The sequence below is a fragment of the Condylura cristata genome, unplaced genomic scaffold (genome assembly GCF_000260355.1).
Source record: "Condylura cristata isolate star-nosed mole 26May11 unplaced genomic scaffold, ConCri1.0 scaffold00009, whole genome shotgun sequence".
NCBI lineage: Eukaryota > Metazoa > Chordata > Mammalia > Eulipotyphla > Talpidae > Condylura > Condylura cristata.
The window spans coordinates 27656450-27677284 of record NW_004567110.1 but is presented as its reverse complement, the minus strand read 5'-3'; the positions used below and the strand labels follow the sequence as shown (position 1 = coordinate 27677284).

General features: G+C 33.7%; 1 protein-coding gene across 4 annotated transcripts in view; it reads right to left on the bottom strand.

Annotated features, from left to right (window-relative positions):
• The window catches only part of STK3 (serine/threonine kinase 3), a 211910-nt gene that overhangs the window by 34238 nt on the left and 156837 nt on the right, over positions 1-20835 (bottom strand). For all 4 annotated transcript variants that reach the window (XM_004679699.2, XM_012723058.1, XM_012723060.1 and 1 more), the window contains one exon: positions 18258-18433. In XM_004679699.2, the coding sequence (XP_004679756.1) occupies positions 18258-18433 (176 nt within the window). The remainder of the gene's footprint in view (positions 1-18257; positions 18434-20835) is intronic.

Genomic DNA, 20835 nt, shown 5'->3' with positions numbered 1-20835 from the left:
ACAAAATGATGTAAAAATAAACTGTTATAAAAAAAAATCACCAAGTTTTCATATCCAAAGTCAAACCAAAATAAAGTTTCCTTAACCTTAAGCTTCCTTTCAATTATCTTTTATCTCTTCTCTTCCTAGCAAGCAGACTACTTCTTCCCTTTGATTCACTCTTTACCCTCAAGTAATATATTTTCAGACCTTACCGTCTGCTTGTATCACGTCTAATTTCCAGTTTACAAACTCTCATATGATTTAATCTTAATGTAGCTTTTCATACTGATTTTTGTTTGGAAAAGCTCTCCTCTGTCAGTATCTAAAATGTCATATATATTCCTGTTGATATTCCCCAGGGACTTAACTTAGTCAATCTATTATTATATGCATGACTTTACCAGTTTAAAAATGACCCATGGGCCCTCCCTGGTGGCGCAGCAGGTTAAAGCACAGCACTAAGAAGCTAAAGCCACTTCAGCATGTGTTTGAACCCCGCCCAGGAGGTGAACCACATGGTGCAGCAGACCTCTCCTGACCCGCCCGCAGCTCCCCTCAGCAATGTACTTGTCCATCGGCCTGTTCTGCTCCCCACTCTGTCTCTGGTGAATCCTCTCACCACCCCACACCTCTGGCCTGAAGCATAAATAAATAAATCTTAAAACAAACAAATAAATAAATGAAAATGACCCATGATTCTGAATCTCTAGGCCAGACAGCCAAGATGGAGTCTGGATATATAGAACAAACAATTCCTTCACAATGTTTGACAGCACTTACATGCCCAATACTGATCGACCATGTTTCCCCTTAAAAAGTTTTTCACTATTCTTTAACTTAGTGAATGGGTATATCACCTACCCGGCTGTTAAAGGAAAGTAATCACGTCCTATATCCAATCACTTAAGGTCTAGAGACCCATTCCATTGCCTTCATCCATTCATCATTTGGACGTTATCACATGTGGCAATCTCTTTAACAATAGCCCTTCCTTTAACCTTAATCTCTTGCAATTTGATTTCTAGAGAATATATCTTCATCATATTTTTTCAATGCTTCTCAATTATCTACAAAGCTAATCTCAACTTCTCTGTATGGTATAAATGTACCTCATTCCCACCAATTTAACTTTATGCTTTAGCAATATTGAGCATTGTCTGCTTGGTACAATCTTACTCATTCTTAAAAATATGTTTAAATGCTAACTTCCTTAGCAGCATCCCCTTTCTCTATCAGGAAGACTTGATGTTCTTCACACAGTTTCAATTCTAGTTTTGAAGATTTGTCCAAACAATAACCCTATTTGCCTAGTAAATAGGCATTTTAACTACTTAACTGGTTTGAATTAGGATATTAAAATAGGTTTTTTATCCTAAATCAGTAGTTATTAAACTACCCTCCTAACTTAAAAAGGTTTTATAACAAATTCCCAGGAAAATCTTTTAATTTATTTTAAGGTATCTGAGGGGGAAAATATAGGAGAGCACTTACTATTTTGTTTTTTTCATTGCCTAGTATAGTGCTTTGGCACAGATTTTAAAAAATGTAATGCTTTTGACTTGAATGTAATTTAAATTAAAGATCTATAGCATTTACCCAATATGTATTTTATTGAACAAAGTTGTTTGAACAACTATTGGCCAAGAATCCCCACTGGTGCTGTGATACAGTGTTGAACACAACAGTCAGGATCTTCTGAAACCCTGGCAGCAATTCAAAATGGGGAGGACAGATAGTTAAAACTTCCTAAGAGATTATGGACACAATAATGCATTTGGAGAGCTAACTCAATCTTTTCCTCTGAGGAAATCAACCTCAAGGTCTAGAAAACCAGTCAAAAGACCTGGTGGTAATGCCAGAGAAGTCCAGGAAAACTGAAGTACTTGTAGAAGGGGAAACATGAGAAAAGCTGGAGAGAGAACATGAGCCAAACTGTGACGGGATTTCTAAGAGAAGTTCAAATTTTGTGCTTCTAGTAACCAATTCCAATTTTCTCCATGAATCAAACCACTAGATTAACACCTGTTTTCCACTTCTGAACCACAAAAAGAAAAAATATTTTAAAAACTCCCAGGCTTCCCATCCATGGTACCCACTGTGACTAAGCATTGAGGAAATAGATTAAACTAGAGATGTTTTACTTGCATATCTCCAGGGTGTATAAAAATGAAAGCAATTGAGACTCAGAACACTAAGAAGTTATCAGAGTTCTGACCATGAACTCTGTGCAAGCAAAATATTAAATGCTAACTACTGAAACAGGAGGAGTATATGTTACCTTTTTATTTGGGATAAATTAGATTGTAATCTTTTTCAATTTTCTATTCAGATGAACACAGAAAACAGGATCATACTTCTATATTACAAGTACTTTTTTTCCTTAAAGTCTATGAATTCTTTAAAGGCATGGACAGCAACCTAGAGGAGCTCTGACCATGCGAATGTTTTATAAATAGTTCCATGTGTGCTGTTCATCTGGAGTCTCACTAGAGATGGATAATGACCTTGTATTTTGTACACATTTACTCTGAATTAGCCAAATCTTCTGTTTTTAATTATATACTTAATTCACCTAGCATGGTCTAATTACAGAAAACAAAATATCATTTAAACAAAAGGTGGCCTTGAACTTAATCTATCAAAACACCAGTTAGTTTTAAAAGTTTTCAGTTCTTAACAAACTGCCAAGACATGCAATAGCAATTTTCCAAATTTGATCATACGCTTTTATAGCAACAGATTTACTACATAATCAAACATCTGTATATACTTTGAAAACTTGATGTTGTCCATTAATGCAAATCTACTTAAATTTTGATAGATATAAAAAATCTAAGTCTAAACAGCTGAAGTACTACAAAATAATCTTAAAATGTCTAAACTTATTTTAGCCTTGAAATGACAAGTTATCATAACCAATGGCTACTTTACAAAATGATCCAGAAGTGTATATAATCTAATGTGGAACTTTCCTTTACTTCCTAAGCTCAGTAGCCCTTAGAAGGTGCTACTGTAGCACCTTATATATTTCTCAATCACAATATGTGTGATATTGAACTGTGATTATTGCTTTAAAACTGTGTCCTTCAACTAGACTGCATACTTGATAAAAGTAGAGCTTATTAACTTTTATCTCCATACTACTGACATGGAATACAATGTCTGACAGAACAAGACCTCTCAATACATGTTTATTGAAATGATATACTTAAACACAATACTGTGAAACTATCTTAAGTTACAAATGAGGTCATTTTGTATACATAAAATTGTAGGGAGTCCACACCCCTACCCCCAAACAATCTGAACCAATAAAGAAGCTCTGTATGTCACAGGACACAAGATAAACATACTAAAATCAATTATGTTTGAGACAGTAACTCTGAGAAAACCAAAAGTGAAATTAAATAACAATTCCACTTATGATAGCATCAAAAAGAATAAGACATTTAGGAATAAATTTAACAAAAACTGTAAAAGTTACACTATGAAAGGTACAAAATTATACTTAAAGAAATTTTAAATGTCTCAAATAAATGAAAAAGACTTCTCATGTTCATGGAAAAGCTTAATATTGTTAAAATGGAAATGTAGAAACCCCTCAAATATAAGTATATGCAGAACACAATGCACTTTCTACCAAACAGTTCACCACCAGTCTTCTGAGAATAAAGCCATTTTTCTTCATCACCCTGCTACTGTGCTCCCCAAATGGAGAAGTCTATAAAATTACCTACCATCCAGAGATCATACATTTTTTTTTAAAGAACAGAAAGTCTAGAAAATATAAATAATAAATCTTACTGCAAGGATACTCATTATAAATTCACTGAATATTCTGAGAAAATATTTGCTTAAAAAACTAGTTTATCATCTATACATTTTAATTCAATTAAGTGGACTAGAGAAAAATCTCCCACAATGTATATAGTAAGCACATTTTTAAAATAAAAAACCACAACATATGGCTTGAAATTATAATGGAATATGTGAAATTTTAGAACTGTTTAGGAAAATCCAAGTTGTATGGTCACTGCAAACAAGTTGCAAAAAGCTGTGTGGTTCTGTTGCAAGCTAAATTTAAGAGAAACTAAGTAAAGAAATTTTCAATGAAAAATAATAGTATGAAAATCCAGACCTACATGCCTGAGGAATTAGGATCCTTGGGATAACTATATATTGTATTACAAATGATTTCTAATATACAGAAATAGATTTCACTAACCTAGTATTTAAGGTCATGAAAAGTTCACTTTAAAATATTTTATTTGTGACTTCAAGTAGTATCTATGCTGGTTTTGTGAAAGTGTGCAAATTCCTAAGGCAAAGAGATATTATGTCATCCTATTATGATCAACTGTTTAGTGAAAGGTGGAAAAATAATTGTGGTTCATATTATGTAACTCCATTTACATGAAATGTCAAGAAAGGCAAGTCCAGAAAGACTGAAGTTAGATTAGTAGTTCCCTAGGACTGGGAAGAGGGGGACAATGTGAGGAAATAGGAGTGATCATTAATGGATGCAGTGTTTCTTTTGGGGTGACGAAATATTCTAAATTTCGTTGTGTTAATGGTTATGTAACTGTATATACAGTATTTAATAAGTCACTTTAAATGGGTGAAATATATCTCAATAAAAGTTGTTAAAATTTTTTTTAAAGTACTGTGGTTCATGTTTTAGGTTAGTTAAAAAGAAGAAATAACTTAGGAAAAGATTATTAGAAAATGTGAAATAAAATTCTTAACAAGTTCGGATTAAGAATTATCATTACCACCTGACAAAATTAATTAAACTAAGCAAAACTGCTGGTGCATATATATTCTAAAAAGCTTTCCAGTAAATATTTTAACCATACAGTCTCTTTTAAGATGCATTAAAATTAGGAAAATTAAGTTAAAAACTAATCAAACGTAATGATTCTTAAATAACTATTAAAACAAGTAAATAAAAGCTCAGGGCCAATAATGTTAAAAAATAGAGTTTTGTAAAATTCATCACATAACAAAACAAATTTGCCCAATCAAGTCTTTCTTCTAGTGATATACCTTAAGATTTTTAATCTAGTACGGTTGTTTAATGATCTCACTGCAAGATACTCGACAACAGATACAAAGGAGCTTGCAGAACAAAATTATAGGCACAAAGTACTTCCTCTTTTTTCTTAACCTGCATACAGTATGTTTAAACAGGATTAACTGGCCACTTTTTAGGTGGTTTTCTAAGGTTTCCCTCAGCAGTGTTACAGCTGGCACATCAATACAAATTTTATTTTATATTTTTTGAAACTTTAAAAAATAACATAATTCAAGTTTATAACAATTCCAAACAAGTGTGTATGTGTGTGTGTCTGTGTATAAGTTGCATATTCATTAAAAAATTACAATTTATAGCGTTCAACTACTTAAGACTGTTTTATATAAAATATGTTGGGAACAGAAATATATGTCACTGATGCCTACAGGTTGGTAAATTTCATGAATTTAATAGGATAATTTTATTAAGGAGGCTTACCTTGACTTAAATTTTTATTTGAGTGACTTATTTTGTAATCAAATAGCTCTTTCAGCAACAAAGATGTAAACAATCTCATAAAAACTAAGCTTAAGTTTATTGTAGGATAAGACTTTTTAAACTCCCAATTGACCATAAATGAAAGTCCTTACTACAGAATCAAACAAAGAATGGGAAGTACTATTGCTAATAAAGCTTTTTTTTTTGAGATTGCAAGTAATTCTAACGTTTATCTGTAATAAATATTTTATCTATATATTAAAATTATTCAGTAGCATGTTCTAGTGAAATGTTTTTCTATTCATAGAATTGATTCAACAATAAATTGTGATTTGGAGATTAACAATCTAGTATTTTTCTATTTGCTCACTGACATTTATTCAAATCACTATTAATTTAATAAAAACAAGACTTCTACTTTGAAATTTTATAGGATTTAATACCAAGTATTTAATAAAAAACATTTTATTAAATGGTAACCTGGAATAAATTCAAAAGAATAGTTTAAAAAGAAAGCACTAGGCTTCAAAATAAGACACCTTGCTGGTGTCCAGGTTACACATAAGTATAAACAAAACCAGAGAATGAACTTCATTTTAATACATAATGAATTTCTACTATAAAGAAAGGATTACTATAGACACTGGACACCATTTTCTTAATTTGCCATTAAGTATTATTAACAGACAAAATTGACTTAATGCCTAATCCAGAAGCATACTGCAAGTCCTATTTTTGTCTGTCAGAAGACAATTATATTCATATATGCTATTTTTCACCTTCCAATTTTTTTTTAAGATTTATTTATTTATGATTGCAAGAACTACGGTACAGACCAGGCCTAGAGGTGGGATGAGCGGGTTCACCAAAGACAGAATGGAGAGCATAACAGGCAGATCAACTGAAATACATGCTGGGGAGAGCAGTAGGCGGGTCAAGAGAAGTGGGCTGTGCCATGTGGATTCCCTCCCTCGCTGGCTGGCGATTGAATTGGCTTGAATTGTCGCTGCAGTGGCTGTGGAGAGCTTCATAGTGTTGAGACTTAACCTCTTGTGCCACCAGAGAGGCCCATCCTTCCAATTTTTAAATTATTTAGAAGTAATCACAAAGTTTTTGCTAGGCCAAAAGGCCCCATGCTCCCTATCCCCAAACTCAGACTTTCCTTTTCCCCCTTTTTTAACTTTTGTAACACGAGTGTATTAAAAAAGAATTAAGTCATAACTAGATATAAGACCCTCATAGATGCTCTAAATAATATTAGAAATTGCTATCCTTTGAATGACTGTTAATTTATATAAGGTATTTAAGTCCAGATTTTAACAACCGCATTCATATTTGACCAACAACTATCAAACAGATGGAAGGTAAATATGTCAAATATACAATTCCATTTAGAAGCAATTCATACTTTGTTAAGTTTAATAAGGTTGCTGACAGTTATAGATTAAGAAAATATTATTTGCTTCAACTTTGCAAGCATCTGATTTGACCAGGTCTAATAACTACAAACAGACAAAATAAGATGCTCTTTATTCCAAGTTAGATGGAAAGAACAGATTACAGTAGAGAGGTATAGGAGAAAGTGGTTCCCTTGATTGAGTTAGTTTCTAAAAGGAGGAGAAGGGCACACAGAGGATACTAAAAATGCTTTTGCTGAATAAAATGAAACATTAAAAACTGAAAAGGAGGTTTAAGTGTTGGTATATTACTCTAGAAAAAAAATTAACACTTGAATATGTAGAACAAACTGCACACACAACTTTGAACTTATTGAACTGGTTACTTAAAACAAGAATTTCAGATGCTAGTTTTTCATGTCATGAATCACAGCAAATGAGGCACAGCACCAGTGTGACTAGGTGTCTGATAGCTTCATTGTGGAGTTAAGGGGAAAAGTATAATGATTATACTTGTAATCATTTATGTAAGAAGATAATTCTTATATTTATGATGAGGATAATTAGTACAGAAGAAAGGAATTCACAGGATGACTAGGAAATGTTTAAAAATTGACAACAAAAAAAGGTAAACTTATAGCATATCTAAGGTGCTACTGTTAAATTTTGACTACTAGACTGTTAAGTGGTGCATAACTTCATAATTTCCTAACTCAGTTATTTAAAGAATATTTTCATAGAAGAGAACACCTATACTTTTATAAGACAAGAAAATAGAAAAACAGAATTTATAGGCATTAGTTGTAATTTCACTGATATCTGCAAATCAAAAGGGAACTTACTTATATCTTATTTCTATTGTGCTTTATGTAGACATGCTACATAGTCATTCAGTGTTTATAGTCAGGGCAAGAATGATTAAAGGTTTAAAATCTAAAGTAAGGCAATTTCAGGAATTCTGTATCATCATTTTAACTATAATGAATTAACAGCAAATTTCTTTTCATTGAAGAACATAATCACAAAGATGATTTTCTTCCACTAACAATGACAATTCACATGATCATTTCATTTGACTAGTTAGTAAGAGAATAGGACTGTGGCAAGAAACATGAAACATTTTGGAGTCATTTGAGCCAGATCACTAAAAGCTGTGGGAGATTGTTGGGGGTGCAGCTAAGGCATATCAAGGCAGCCTGCAAGGCTTCCCCTAGAAATAGCAGAAACAAAAACCTACCTACCACAGACCACCAAGGATTGAAATCTGATCAATCCACTTAACAAACTTTCTACCAATCTCAACTGCAATGATTGAAGATCTCATTTGAATAGAGTGGCCAAAGCATGGACTTGCCTTTTTGCAAATGTAAATGCTCTAAACTCAGGCAACTCAGGCCCTTAGCTTGAGCACTTTTTGGGTCTGTGTTACCTGAGTTGCAGTTTTAGGAAATGAATAAAAGTTTTTCCTTGTTGTAACTCAAACAGGCTTCAGTTGTACAGTCTATGGTTGGTTATTAGCTCTTTATATATTTATTTATACACATAGAGCCTTGACTATTACATAACTTCATTTGCATTCTTACTTTTATTTTTTTGAGGTGACAGTATTTTACAAAGCTGTATATGATTTGGGAGTATAGTTTCACATACAACTTAATACTCTAAACCACATTACTGAGTCTTTTGTAAGACACCTTACAATTAACAACAGCTTTAATGTCACCAGTATATGGCATATTAAATTAAACAGGTACCATTACTTAAAACACAAAGAAAAAGAAAAGCTCCTTTGTTAAGAACCAGGAAAACTTTTCTTCAAAATAAATTAATGAAATTAAGATAATTGTTTTCTAAAATTCTATCTGCTACTATATGTAATATTGTCCCCCCCCCCAAAGAGATATAAACATTCTTTATATAGCTGTCCCTTTCCCATTTCTCCTCTCTTAATCACAGGGGCCTCAATGTGTTTACTAATTTCCACTGATTTTTTTAAAGTATTTTACATTATGGAAAATTAATTTCATTTGCATTTTCTCCTCCATCCTTATAGTCCATATTTTTGGGAAGGCTATATTCTTACTAGTGATGGATACAATTACAAAATGAATTTGACTTTGAAACAAAATAACTAGGTTTTGGAATTTAAAATAAACAACTGTTTCTTACTAGAAAGACTTTAGCATGAACAATTCAACTTAATGAGAGCTCTCTGCTTTTGTGAGTGAGATATACTATAGAAAAAGGTTACCAACCTAATGACAGGACAAGAGAGAAAAGTATTGGTACTACTATAACCAGATCAACAAATCTATCTATCTATCATCCATCCATCTATCTATCTATTTTTAACATCTCTCTTGATGTAATCATCCCAACAGTTGCCACTGCTTACTGACTAAATACTCAACACAAGGTTATGAACAGAAAGCCTACATAGTCAAAATAACTTCCTCAATGTTAACAGTATTAACATTTACCATAACATATGCTTGGAATACAATACCCATTTAAAAATGCGAACTAGTCAAACACAATCTTCTAAATAAATGACCTTTTTTAAAAAGAACAAATTACTATGTGCAAAGTGTGTGCTTTTAAGAACTCTTTTTGCTAAGTCATTTTTCATTTTGCTATGCCTTAATAAATTCCCACACAGTGACAAGAAACCACAAACTGTACCTGCACTCTGCTTTCCATCTTAATTAATGCATTATTTCAGGTGTGCTCACTTTACTTTGTACTGGAAATGATGATATAGTGAGCTTTAACTTAAGGTATTAATTACATAAATAAGAAGAATTAGTTTACTGTTTCAGAAGACTTTACCTAGGAATAACTACCAAATAAATAGAAGTTTTTGAAATCACAGAATCCTTCAACAGCATCTGTAGAAATAAGAAAGCAAAATACTCATCCTATGTCAGGTGGCCATATGGATTAAATGATACTGAAGGGGAAAAGTGCAGCAGTTCGGAAACACAAATTTTTGTTGTCTTTAACTACTACAGAATGAACTAAATATATATTTAAAAACTCAAAATATTATCTCAAAATATTGCCTACTATTAACATTTTTTCCTACTTGAATGTACACTTAGCTTTGTACATTCTCTTTAGAACAGAAGTTATGACTGTGTTAAATGCCTCAACAGATTGATGGTCAAAATCTAATAAAAATTCTACATGGACCCAGACAATCACATGATACAACTGTGCACACACCACACCATCTGCTAGATACAATTGCCAGCAGATTTCGTGAGCTGGCAAGGAACTGAAATTGTCAAGAATTCTGCAAGTATTTCAGAGTGTAGGCTTCTCATTAATTTTAATTTCCTGTTGGCTCTACAAAGAAAGAGTAGTGAAAGCACAATGTGCCACATACACACACTCAAGTTCATGCCACGTACACCTGTAATCATAAACTCTTATTCAGGGCTACTCACTAAAACATTTGAGAATCTGAGTTTATTTCTTCTTTACCCTAGAAGAAATAAATCTAAAGTATCTATAGTTATATTTTCATACTTTGCTAATACTCTTTCAGACATCTGGAAATACTTGACAATAATCATTTAATTAATGCAAAGCTAATCGATGACAATATGCTTAAATACTTCATTCAACTGAAGTGGTTTCTTCAGTCCACAGAACTAGGGACTGATGAGAACAAAAAGTTCTTTCAATAAGGAGTACACTACAAGGGAAACTTTTAGCCAATACATCTTTAAAAACTCAAAATATTATCTGTATTTAAGTAGACAGATCAGATGATAACATACTGCTAAGCTGGTAAAAACTGGTAGGTGCTGCTGGCTGGCTCAAACTTTTACATCAAGGCTTTCCTTTCCGAAGGCCCGTGTTGCTGAGGGATTTCTAAAGGGCTGGTATTACTACATTTTTGCGGGGGCAGCAGTGGAGGAGTGCAGGGAAAGTATGGGGGGATTCCAATAATCCACCAATGTCTCTATTATCCTTCATAAATACTTGTTGCTGTAGGAAGGTAAAAAGAGAAAGAAACATTTCTCAAAAGTGATTCCCAAAATGCCCATGGAAACGCAGCAAGTCTAGGACTATCTCCAGGTTCACTGCTTCTTCTGTTTTGAACTGTGACATGCCTTTCCAACCCCACCCTTCCCCGACACGTTCCCATCCCACCCCTACACTTGCCAATTCAGGAATCAGTGGTAGGGCTGTAAAAAACAGGAAAGTCTGCCGCAAATTTTCACTTCAAGAAGAGAACATTTTTCTTTCATCTGATATATTATTGAGACTTTCTCTTCAGTGTTGCCCTGAAAGAGTCTGGGTTTCCTTAGCTCAAAAGAACAATACAAACTGAATAGGTACTTACGAATCACAATCATCAAGAAATGTTATCTTACAATTTGAGTCAAAAACAAAAATACGGTTGATTTACCTAAGTCCTCACTAGTAATTACTGTCAATCCAATTTCTTTTTTTTACAAGTTGGAACCAATAGTGGGTTAACAGATGGTTTTTAAAGTTTTTGTTCTTATTCCAAAATCTTTATGTCACCCAAAATATATCTATTTAAGTATGATACTGTAATTTCTACAAAACATGATCTACATGCTCTTTATTTAACACTAAACAATCTGGATGCTAAGGCTGTTTGGAAATAATTCTAACAAAAACTGAAACATTAGACTAGTGCTATAATAAACAGATTGGCCTTTTACATTTGTTTTAGAAATCTTCATAGGCACACCCTAAACAGAACTTTTTAATAGAGCGAACTAAAGTGGTTCAATTAGCCAAATATATCTTATCCTATCTTTATACCCTCGAATTGGTGAAATTATAAATTAATTCTTCTGTCATCTCATCACATCCAGAAACATAAGTGAAACAATGCCCTCAGAAAAGACAAATGTGAAGAGAAATTATGTGCATACAGGTTTTAAGATAAAGAAGCTTCCTACTCTGTGCATCTGTCTATGTACAGGTGCCTCTGTGAATAGAATCTTTTCAAAAATCTGTTCTGAGTACTACAAAAGACAATGAAGAATTTTATTTTTCTTTTTTGAAAGCATATTTTTCAAGGTAGGTTCTATGTCCTGGAAATATGGTCAAAATAACGTAAGGTTTTTTTAAGCAACTTCTATTCCTCTAATTGAGGAACTGTATCAAATTCAGGTTTCCTTTGGAAGATAGCCTTGAGACACATCATAAAGAAGGAACATAAACACAAACTTTGCACACTTTATACTTTGATGATTTACATTTTTTAACATTCTATATCTAATGTGTATTGAAATGAATAAGACCAGATTTCTCTTATCATTACCAGCTGGTGTCTTAAGTGAAAATCTGTCTTTGCTTTTAGTCCACTTCCTTTACATCGTAAGCAACAGATTCCACCTAACCCTTTACACACTGCCCTACCTATCATTCTCTTTTTCTATTCTCTTCTAGTTCCTCTTTGGCTTTTACCACTCTCAATACTAGTCTTAGCAATTCTTTATTCATGTCCTGATAACCCTTTCTTTAATCACTTATTTATTACTATTTACATTTCCTCCATAAGCTGTTAAAACACTTTCCACTTTCCTTACAGTGATGAAAACGTGGAGCAATTCCAGTTGACAGGTGCAGTAAACTTGGGGGAAAAAAACTCAAGTCACTTCCCTTCCTACATCCTACATCACCCTTTAAAGATACATGCCCTTTGTATATCAGAAATAATAGTGTAAAAACTATCCAGTCATATGATCTCTTGAGGTCTCTTTCTTAGTGTAAGCACATTTTCCTTTCTTCTTTTATCTTTACAAATCAGTTACTTTCATTAATTAACATTTTAGAATGTCTCCTACATCTGTAACTGTTTTTTTTTGTTATTTCTTTTTCCTCCCACTGTATACTGTATTATTTCAAGCCTGCTTTACATAACTGATTTCTCCTATCTCGTTTTTTCTTGTCATCAATCCATATTCTCCTATCAAGATTAATTATCATAAACTTCAGCAGTTTTCTACTGTCTATTAAATAAAATTCTGAGTCTGCAATATTGCATTAAAGGCTTCGGCCAAATTGTAACAGTGTGGTCCCTAGGAAAAGGGCAAGTTCCAGGTTCCCTGCCCCACCCAGAAGGAGGGTGGAGCTAAGCAGAGAAAAAGGAGAGAAGAGAAGGAATCAGAGGAGAAGGAAGAAGGAAGCAGGATGGAGAGCCAGAAGGAAACCTGAGGAAGACACATGGAGCAGCAAGCATGTGATGAAGAAACTGGGCTTGTTTCCTGACCCTAAACTGGTTAAGGCAGATGTGGGTGAGATACCTGTAGGGAGGTGACTATGGCAGTGTTTATATTGATTTTGATTGTGACTTTTGCCCACAAGGGGATGGGTAACTTCAGGTGTTTGATTTAGAAGTTATATTCTTTGTGTTCCGTATTGTATACTCACTGTATTAAAGTCCCTTTTCATTAAAGTTTTATATGTTTTCTCTTGATGCAGCGGATGGCCACTTAGAGCAGGCAGGTTTGGGGCTTCAGGGGTGTCCCTCTCTCCCTGTCTGTAACAATATGAACCCGACCTGCTTTTCTGTTTTATCTCCCATATTGTTCCAAATAAAGTTTTTTACATCTATGGTTTCCTGTCTCTAAGCCTTTCACTACTTACATCATTCTTTGTAGTTCTGGATTTCCCTCTTTCTGGCTCTCCATCTCTCAATGCTTAAACCAAGTTCCCCTCCATAATATAATTTCAGAAAGTAGAATAGCCCATTACTGTGTCTCCTTTTTATACACAACCACAGCAATAATTCTTAAGCCTTTGAATTACTGTTCTGAATTATATTTAACAATTTGTTCTTTGTATTTTTAACCAAATAAACATATATATATTAAAATGTATGTATTATAAACAATGCATAGCATGTCCTAAAGAAGAAAACAGAACATTTGTTGTTAAGTTAAATGCTTTTGAACAAATTTTGGAGTTTTCAGATTAGAAGGCTGAAAACATTACCAAAAGCTTTGAAGAGTGGGCCCCAGGAAAATTTGATTCACAAAACTGATTCTAAAAAGGATAGTAGAGCTCTGCAGTCAAAGAAGTCTGTATGTGTGTAGCTAAATTTCCTAAATTTAATATTCTAATTTATGTTGAATTTTAATTATGACTTTTTTTTATTTATGTATTCATACAAGAGCTGGGGTATAGGTAAGAACTGTGGGGAGCAGTGGACAAGTCAGGAGAGATCTGTTGCAGCATATAGGTCAGCTCCCTGGCCAGGGATGGAACTCACTGCAGTGGCTTTCAATAGTTTCATAGTGTTGAGACTTAACCCCTTGCACTACCAGCAAGGCAAATTTTTTTTTTTAAGATTTATTTTATTTGTACATACAGAACTGGGGTACACGCCAGAGGCTCAGGGGTGGTGAGAGGCTTCACCAGAGATAGAGCGGGGAGCAGAACAGGCAGATCGACGAAGTACACTGCTGAGGGGAGCAGCGGGAGGGTCAGGAGAGGTCTGCCACACCATGTGTTCACCTCTGGGGCAGGCAGGGATCGAACTCATGCGGAAGTGGCTTTAGCTTCTTAGTGCAGTGCTTTAACCCGCTGCGCCACTAGGGAGGGCCCGCAAGGCAATTTTTTTTTTTTTTAAAGATTTATTTATTTATGCATACAGATCTGGGGTACAGACCAGAGGTGCAGGGGAGGCTAGAGGCTTCACCAGAGACAGAGTGGGGAGCAGAAGAGGCAGATGGACGAAGTACACTGCTGAGGGGTCAGGAGAGGTCTGCCACACCATGTGGTCTCCTCCGGGGCAGGTAGGAATCGAACTCATGAGGAAGTGGCTTTAGCTTCTCAGTGCTGTGCTTTAACCTGCTGCGCCACCAGGGAGGGCCCGCAAGGCAATTTTTAAGGCAGGCTGCTTGCAAAGATGATCACAGCAATTTCTTTCATTCCAAAGGGCCTTCTGCAACATAATTCTACATCTTCCTAATGATTAGTGGTAAAGGAGCATCTTTTCTTTGTCCATTTCATTGGCCATTTGTATACTGTCTCTGCAGATTATCAATTGGACTCCTCTGCCCATTTTTTAAAAAGTGTACAATTTTATTTTGCACTGAGGTAAGTAACAATGACTGACACCACTGTATATGATTTTATGGCAAAGACTTACACCTCCTCAGATGTGTTACCACACCATGCCCACCACACAAACACTCAAAATTGTCCGCCATGTTCTACTCTGCCCTCACCCTGCTTTGTACCCCATCCTACCCTTCCCCTCTGGTAGCCTCAATTCTATAGTCAAGTTTCTAGGGTCTCTTTTGGTTTAGTTTCAGCTATTCCTTTATTTCTTTGTAGTCCACATGAGTGAAATCATCTGGACTTTGGCTTTCCTTTCCATCCATGCTGTCCCCAATGGCAATATCTTTCTTATAGTTAAGTGGTATTCCACTGTATGTATGTACCAATTCATCTCTTGTTGTTGGGCACATAGGTTGTTTTTATTACTGGGCTACTGTAAGTAGTACTGCAATGAACGTGAGTCCTCTGCCCATTTTTAAGTTGGGTGGTTTATTTTTTTGTTATTGTTGTCTAGTTGAAGGAATCTTTTATATATCCTGGATCTTAACCTCATGTCATATATTATTTGCAAATATTTCTCCATGCTATGAGCTGTCTTTTACCCTGTTGACTGTGCTTTGGTAGCCAAAAGTTTTAATGCTGGTATAGTTAAAATTATCTATTTTTTTAATTTTGTTGTTTGCACTTTGGTGTTATATCCAATAAATCATTGTCAAAAACCAATGTCATTTCATTTCCCCTATGCTCTTGGAGTTTTATAGTTTTAGTTTTTATGTTTAGATCTTTGTTTCATTTTGCATTAATTTTCATATATAAGCTTAGGGACTAATTTCACTCTTCTGCATGTGTATATTCAGTTTTCTCAGCATGATTTGATGACAAGACTGTTTCCTTTTCATGGAATGAAACTGGTACTCTTGTCAAAAAGCACTTGACTATATATGTGATAGTTTATTTCTGAGCTCTCTTTTCCTTACCATTGGCCTTCTGTGTGTCTGTCTGAGTTTTATAGCTTTGTAGTAAGTTTTAAAATTATTAAGTATAAACCTCTAATTTAATATTTTTTCCTCAAGATTGTTTTGATTATTTGACATCCTTAAGTGCACATGAACTTTAAGAAGAATTTTTCCATTTATGTAAAAAATGTCATTGGAACTTTGATAGTGACTGCATTAAATCTATATCTTTTTTAGGACAACACTGACATCTTAACAATATTGTGCTTTCTAATCCATAACATGAAATGTCCTTCTATATACTGGTTGACTAATTTATTTCAACAATGTTTTATAGTTTTCAGTGTGGAAGCTTTTCATTTTCTTGGTTAAAATTATTTGAAGTACTCATCCTTTTGTGCTACTGTAAATGTATACTACATGGACTGTAAGCATAGGTTTCACGAAGTCTTGAAATTTCTGCTACAAACTTTTTTGAAGATTGTTACTACCACATATAACTCTAAGGTTTTTCTGGCAAGGTCATACAGCCAAGTCAACTGTCATTTAAACTGCCAATTACACAACTGAGATTAGAGAGTTTACTCAGCTCAAGTCAAAAATGAGTACAATCATTGAAGAAACCCCAAGTGAGATTAGCAGAAGAACTAACTAGTCATACTGTTTACCACAAAATTGTGAACAAACAAAACAGTTGCTGTTTTAAGCCACTGAGCATTTGGGAGTGGAAACAAAGACTGACTAAAATAGAATTAAATCATTTTATTTGTCCTTTCCTAACTATGATAATTTATTCAGTACTTTGTAGCTCATTTCAAACTGTTCCTCAGGCCATTAAGACTTATTCCAACTGAGATAAGACTTTCTTTGATGCTAAACATTCTACATTATTCATTATGTTCATAAATGATTTAAAGCATTTGAATGTCAGCATTCTAAATAATTCATATATTTTTAAGTAGGTAGTTCAAAATGAAATCTTACCAGTACTATAGAAATATAGCTGTTAATTTTCTAATTTCTAACTTCATAATTTTAAAAAATCTTTATTATAACTAACATTTTTCAGACTAACCTTTGCCAGCAATTAGTACCAAATTTATTGAGATTTGAAACTTTATTACCTGGTTAGTTAAAACTAATAATGACAATATTTAGAAGAAAAGCACTTACCACTAGAAATATTTATATTTTCCAAAACATGTAAAGGCATGAATAAGCAAAATGGTTTAATACTACTTAAAAACTTCAGAGATGTATGTTTAAACTTTTATTAACTCATATATATAATATATAAATGCATTTGTTAATAAATATAGCTATACTGGATTGCTGTCATTATATACAAAAAAATCATATACCTCTATGTGCAAAAGTAAACACTATTTAAAACATGGTAAATTTTTGTGAAGTAAAATTCACTTCACAAATATGTCTACTCCACTGAAGAACTCATTTTGCGAAATTATTCTCTCAAGTTGTAGAAGTCAGTTGCTTTAAAATTATTTACTATATGAATTCTTTAAAAGAAGTAAATGATAAGGAACAGGGCAGAAGAAATAAAGAGAAGATGAAACAAAAGAGGAAATAAGGCCGTTTTATACTGAAGTTTATATAGCAATTAGATCTGAACAGGGCTATTATTTCTGCCAAACCAAGTGAAATTAGTGCTTAAGTAGAAACTATTTTTAGTTAACTTCAAAATTGAGGCAAAATGTTCAAAAACTATACATATAAACCTTTGCATCATTTGTTTTGGGACCTGAAACCTGTCTGATGAATCGCATACTGTGATTGCATTATTAAAAATACTTTTTGAGGCCCTCCCTGGTGGCGCAGCAGGTTAAAGCACTGCACTGAGAAGCTAAAGCCACTTCCGCATGAGTTCGATCCCTGCCTGCCCCGGAGGTGAACACATGATGTGGCAGACCTCTCCTGACCCGCCCGCTGCTTCCCTAGGCAGTGTACTTCATGGATCTGCCTGTTCTGCTACCCACTCTGTCTCTGGTGAAGCCTCTCACCGCCCCTGAGTTCTCTGGCCTGTACCCCAATTCTATATGTACAAATAAATAAATAAACCTTAAAAACAAAATACTTTTTGAAATAGTAGTCATTTTAAAGAGTCCTATTTTTCTCTAAATATGGGTATATTTAACTATAAGCAACTATTACTTCTTTGCAAGTACATTTCTACAAGCAAATGGCAATATCAAAATTCCTTTACCAATATACATGGCTATACACTAAATGTTCAGTCTGTAATTTTATATACTTTCACATACATGCACTGTTTCTTAATATGATGATAAAATAAAGGAGAAAGCATAAATGTAAAAATCAAAATGTACTTACAAAATCAAAATCTCCATCTTGAGGGACTTTCCAGTTATCTGGAAAAACATTTTTGGACATGGGGAAGGGTTCGTGCATGTTCTGATTACAGTTTTCATGACTTTTATTCTTGAAATCTTGTTTATCAAAATAATCCATGAAAGATGGTCTTTGTACTTGTGGTGAAGTTGCATTTCCTGAGGTAAACAAAGAGCAAAAGAGGTATAAGTTCTTACATTTAAGGAAGTATGATTTTTTTTTTAATTAAGCAAAATAATAAATAATAAATTTGCACTGGTCAAATTCAAGGCTAACATAGTCCATTTTATTTATGAAGAACAAAACAAAACAATAATGAATAAACAAAAATGCCCAGTCCAAATAAAAATTCAACTACTGAGAAGTCACGATATCCTTGAGACTACAGAAACATTTCAGAATTTTGTAATATTCATCATAATTTTATTAAAAATCATTTCACATATATTTGAAATTTTTAATATCTGAGTTGTTTTTTTTAACATGTTCTCCTGAATTGTTAATTTTATTGTGCACCATTCTGAGTTGCAAGAAGCAGCAGAGATTTACCCAGGTTGCTCTCATACCATACTACTCTACTTAATCATAGTCTTTCTTCCAAGACGATTCTGCCTCTTCTCTTCTCCCATGGTTTTGCTCATCATATGTATTATTTATCTATGACTCCCAACTTTATTTCTCCAGGCCAGATGTGGTTCCTAAATTCTAGCTCTGATTTTTCCATTGCACACTTGATCTGACATGAGTTAGACTTACTTTAAACTTACCCAGCTAAATGTAAGAACTTTCTGGTCAAACCTGCTGTTTCTCCACATGTTCACTATCTGCCAAAATCAACTTTACTTACTGGATCCCCAAAGTGCTGAAGTTGAAAATTAACTCAGATTCCTCTTTTTCCATTGTATCAAACTCTTTCATAGTCTTTTTAATTCTACCTCTCTGTCCATCATTATTATGGTCTTACTTTAGAAGCTCATTTCTTGCAGCAATCTCTATATTGGTTTCCCTACTTCATCCAATTTTGATTTTAGTTTCATATTGATAACATAGTCATTTCCTAAGACAAAATCAAGCCATGTCATTCTCCAATTCAGAATTTTTCAATGACTCCTATTTTATACACTGAATGATTAAAACAGAACATGGACATTGGAGTAACTAGATTTTTTTTCTTTTCTTTCATATTTAAATTTTAATTAATTTATTTTTTGCTTAGAAGAACTGGGGTGTAGGACAAGGTGAGGATGGGGGAAGTGACAGTATGTACCAGAGACAGAGTGGGGAACAGAACAGGCAGATTGAAATACTCTGCTAAGGGGAAGCATTGGGCAAGACAGGAGAAGATGTTGTACCCATTATGTGGGTTAGCTCCCTACCTCAGGATCGAATTCAGGCTGTAGTAGTAAAAGTTCTGAGATTTAACTTCTAGGCAACCAGAGAGGCCCAGTAAATTTTTTCATCAGGCTGCTTGATCAGTGGTTTTTAAAGTAGGTTTCTTAGAGTCCCACAATGTAAAAACAAAACCAAAAAAGTCTCAGAGAACATCATAAAGACATTTTCTACATCATTCTCCAGAATGTGTAAGTTACCTATCATCTTAAAAATTTCCTGCCATTGGAAGTAAACCTTCCATAAGCAAGTTGGCTGGGCAACTCTAAATCATGAGAAGTATTTTTAAAATGTGAACTTGAAATCTTTCCTTCTGTAATTGATTCATATTGCCATAAAACTCTTTTTTTATATTTCAGTCCCTTCATATCTGAAGGTAGAGATAATGATTCTGGATTTGGTTGGCTGTTTTTCAGGAGAAACATACCTAGCCCTTTCATATGACATGTTTTTTCTGATTCATTATCATCTTGTTGATTTGTCTAGAGTCATTCTTATTTCTCTAAAATTCCCCTAAGTCAGACATAATACTGATTGTAGTAATCTGACCAATCCAGAAGACATTTGTAAAAATACTAATGCAGCTTAAAAGTACATGAGGCTACATAATACTGTTGGCTCAGGATGAGCTATAGGTAATTTTGGTCAAAAGAATACTAAAATTTTATTTTTACTCTTAGGAATATGTGTTGAAACTGTGTTGATGCCTACTCTAAATGATACATCAATAAAATTTGGATTTTTTTTTTCAATTAAAACAGTGGGATGAGAGTGATGGAATTGTAAGGTAAGGGTTATAGTTCCTCTTCCTTTCCCCAGTTTTCAGATCACTCAGTGTTGAGCAGGTCCTTGAAAAATGACATTTCATTATAACATTTGTGAGAGAAAAATAATCCCTGTGGATACTGATTGAAATGACTGTTGACAATATTAAGTGAGGACTTACTATATGATTTGGTTCAAGTGAAGATAAGAGAGGTTGGTAATGGTAGTACTTATTCGTTTTAAAAAAATCCATTTCATTGCTTCAAAATGACATGATTTTTCCTATCAAAATATTTTTATTGAGTTCACACTTATTGTGCCTTAAAAAGGTGAAAAATACATATAACATAAAATTACCCTTTTAACAATTTATATATATATGTATGTATATATATATATATACATA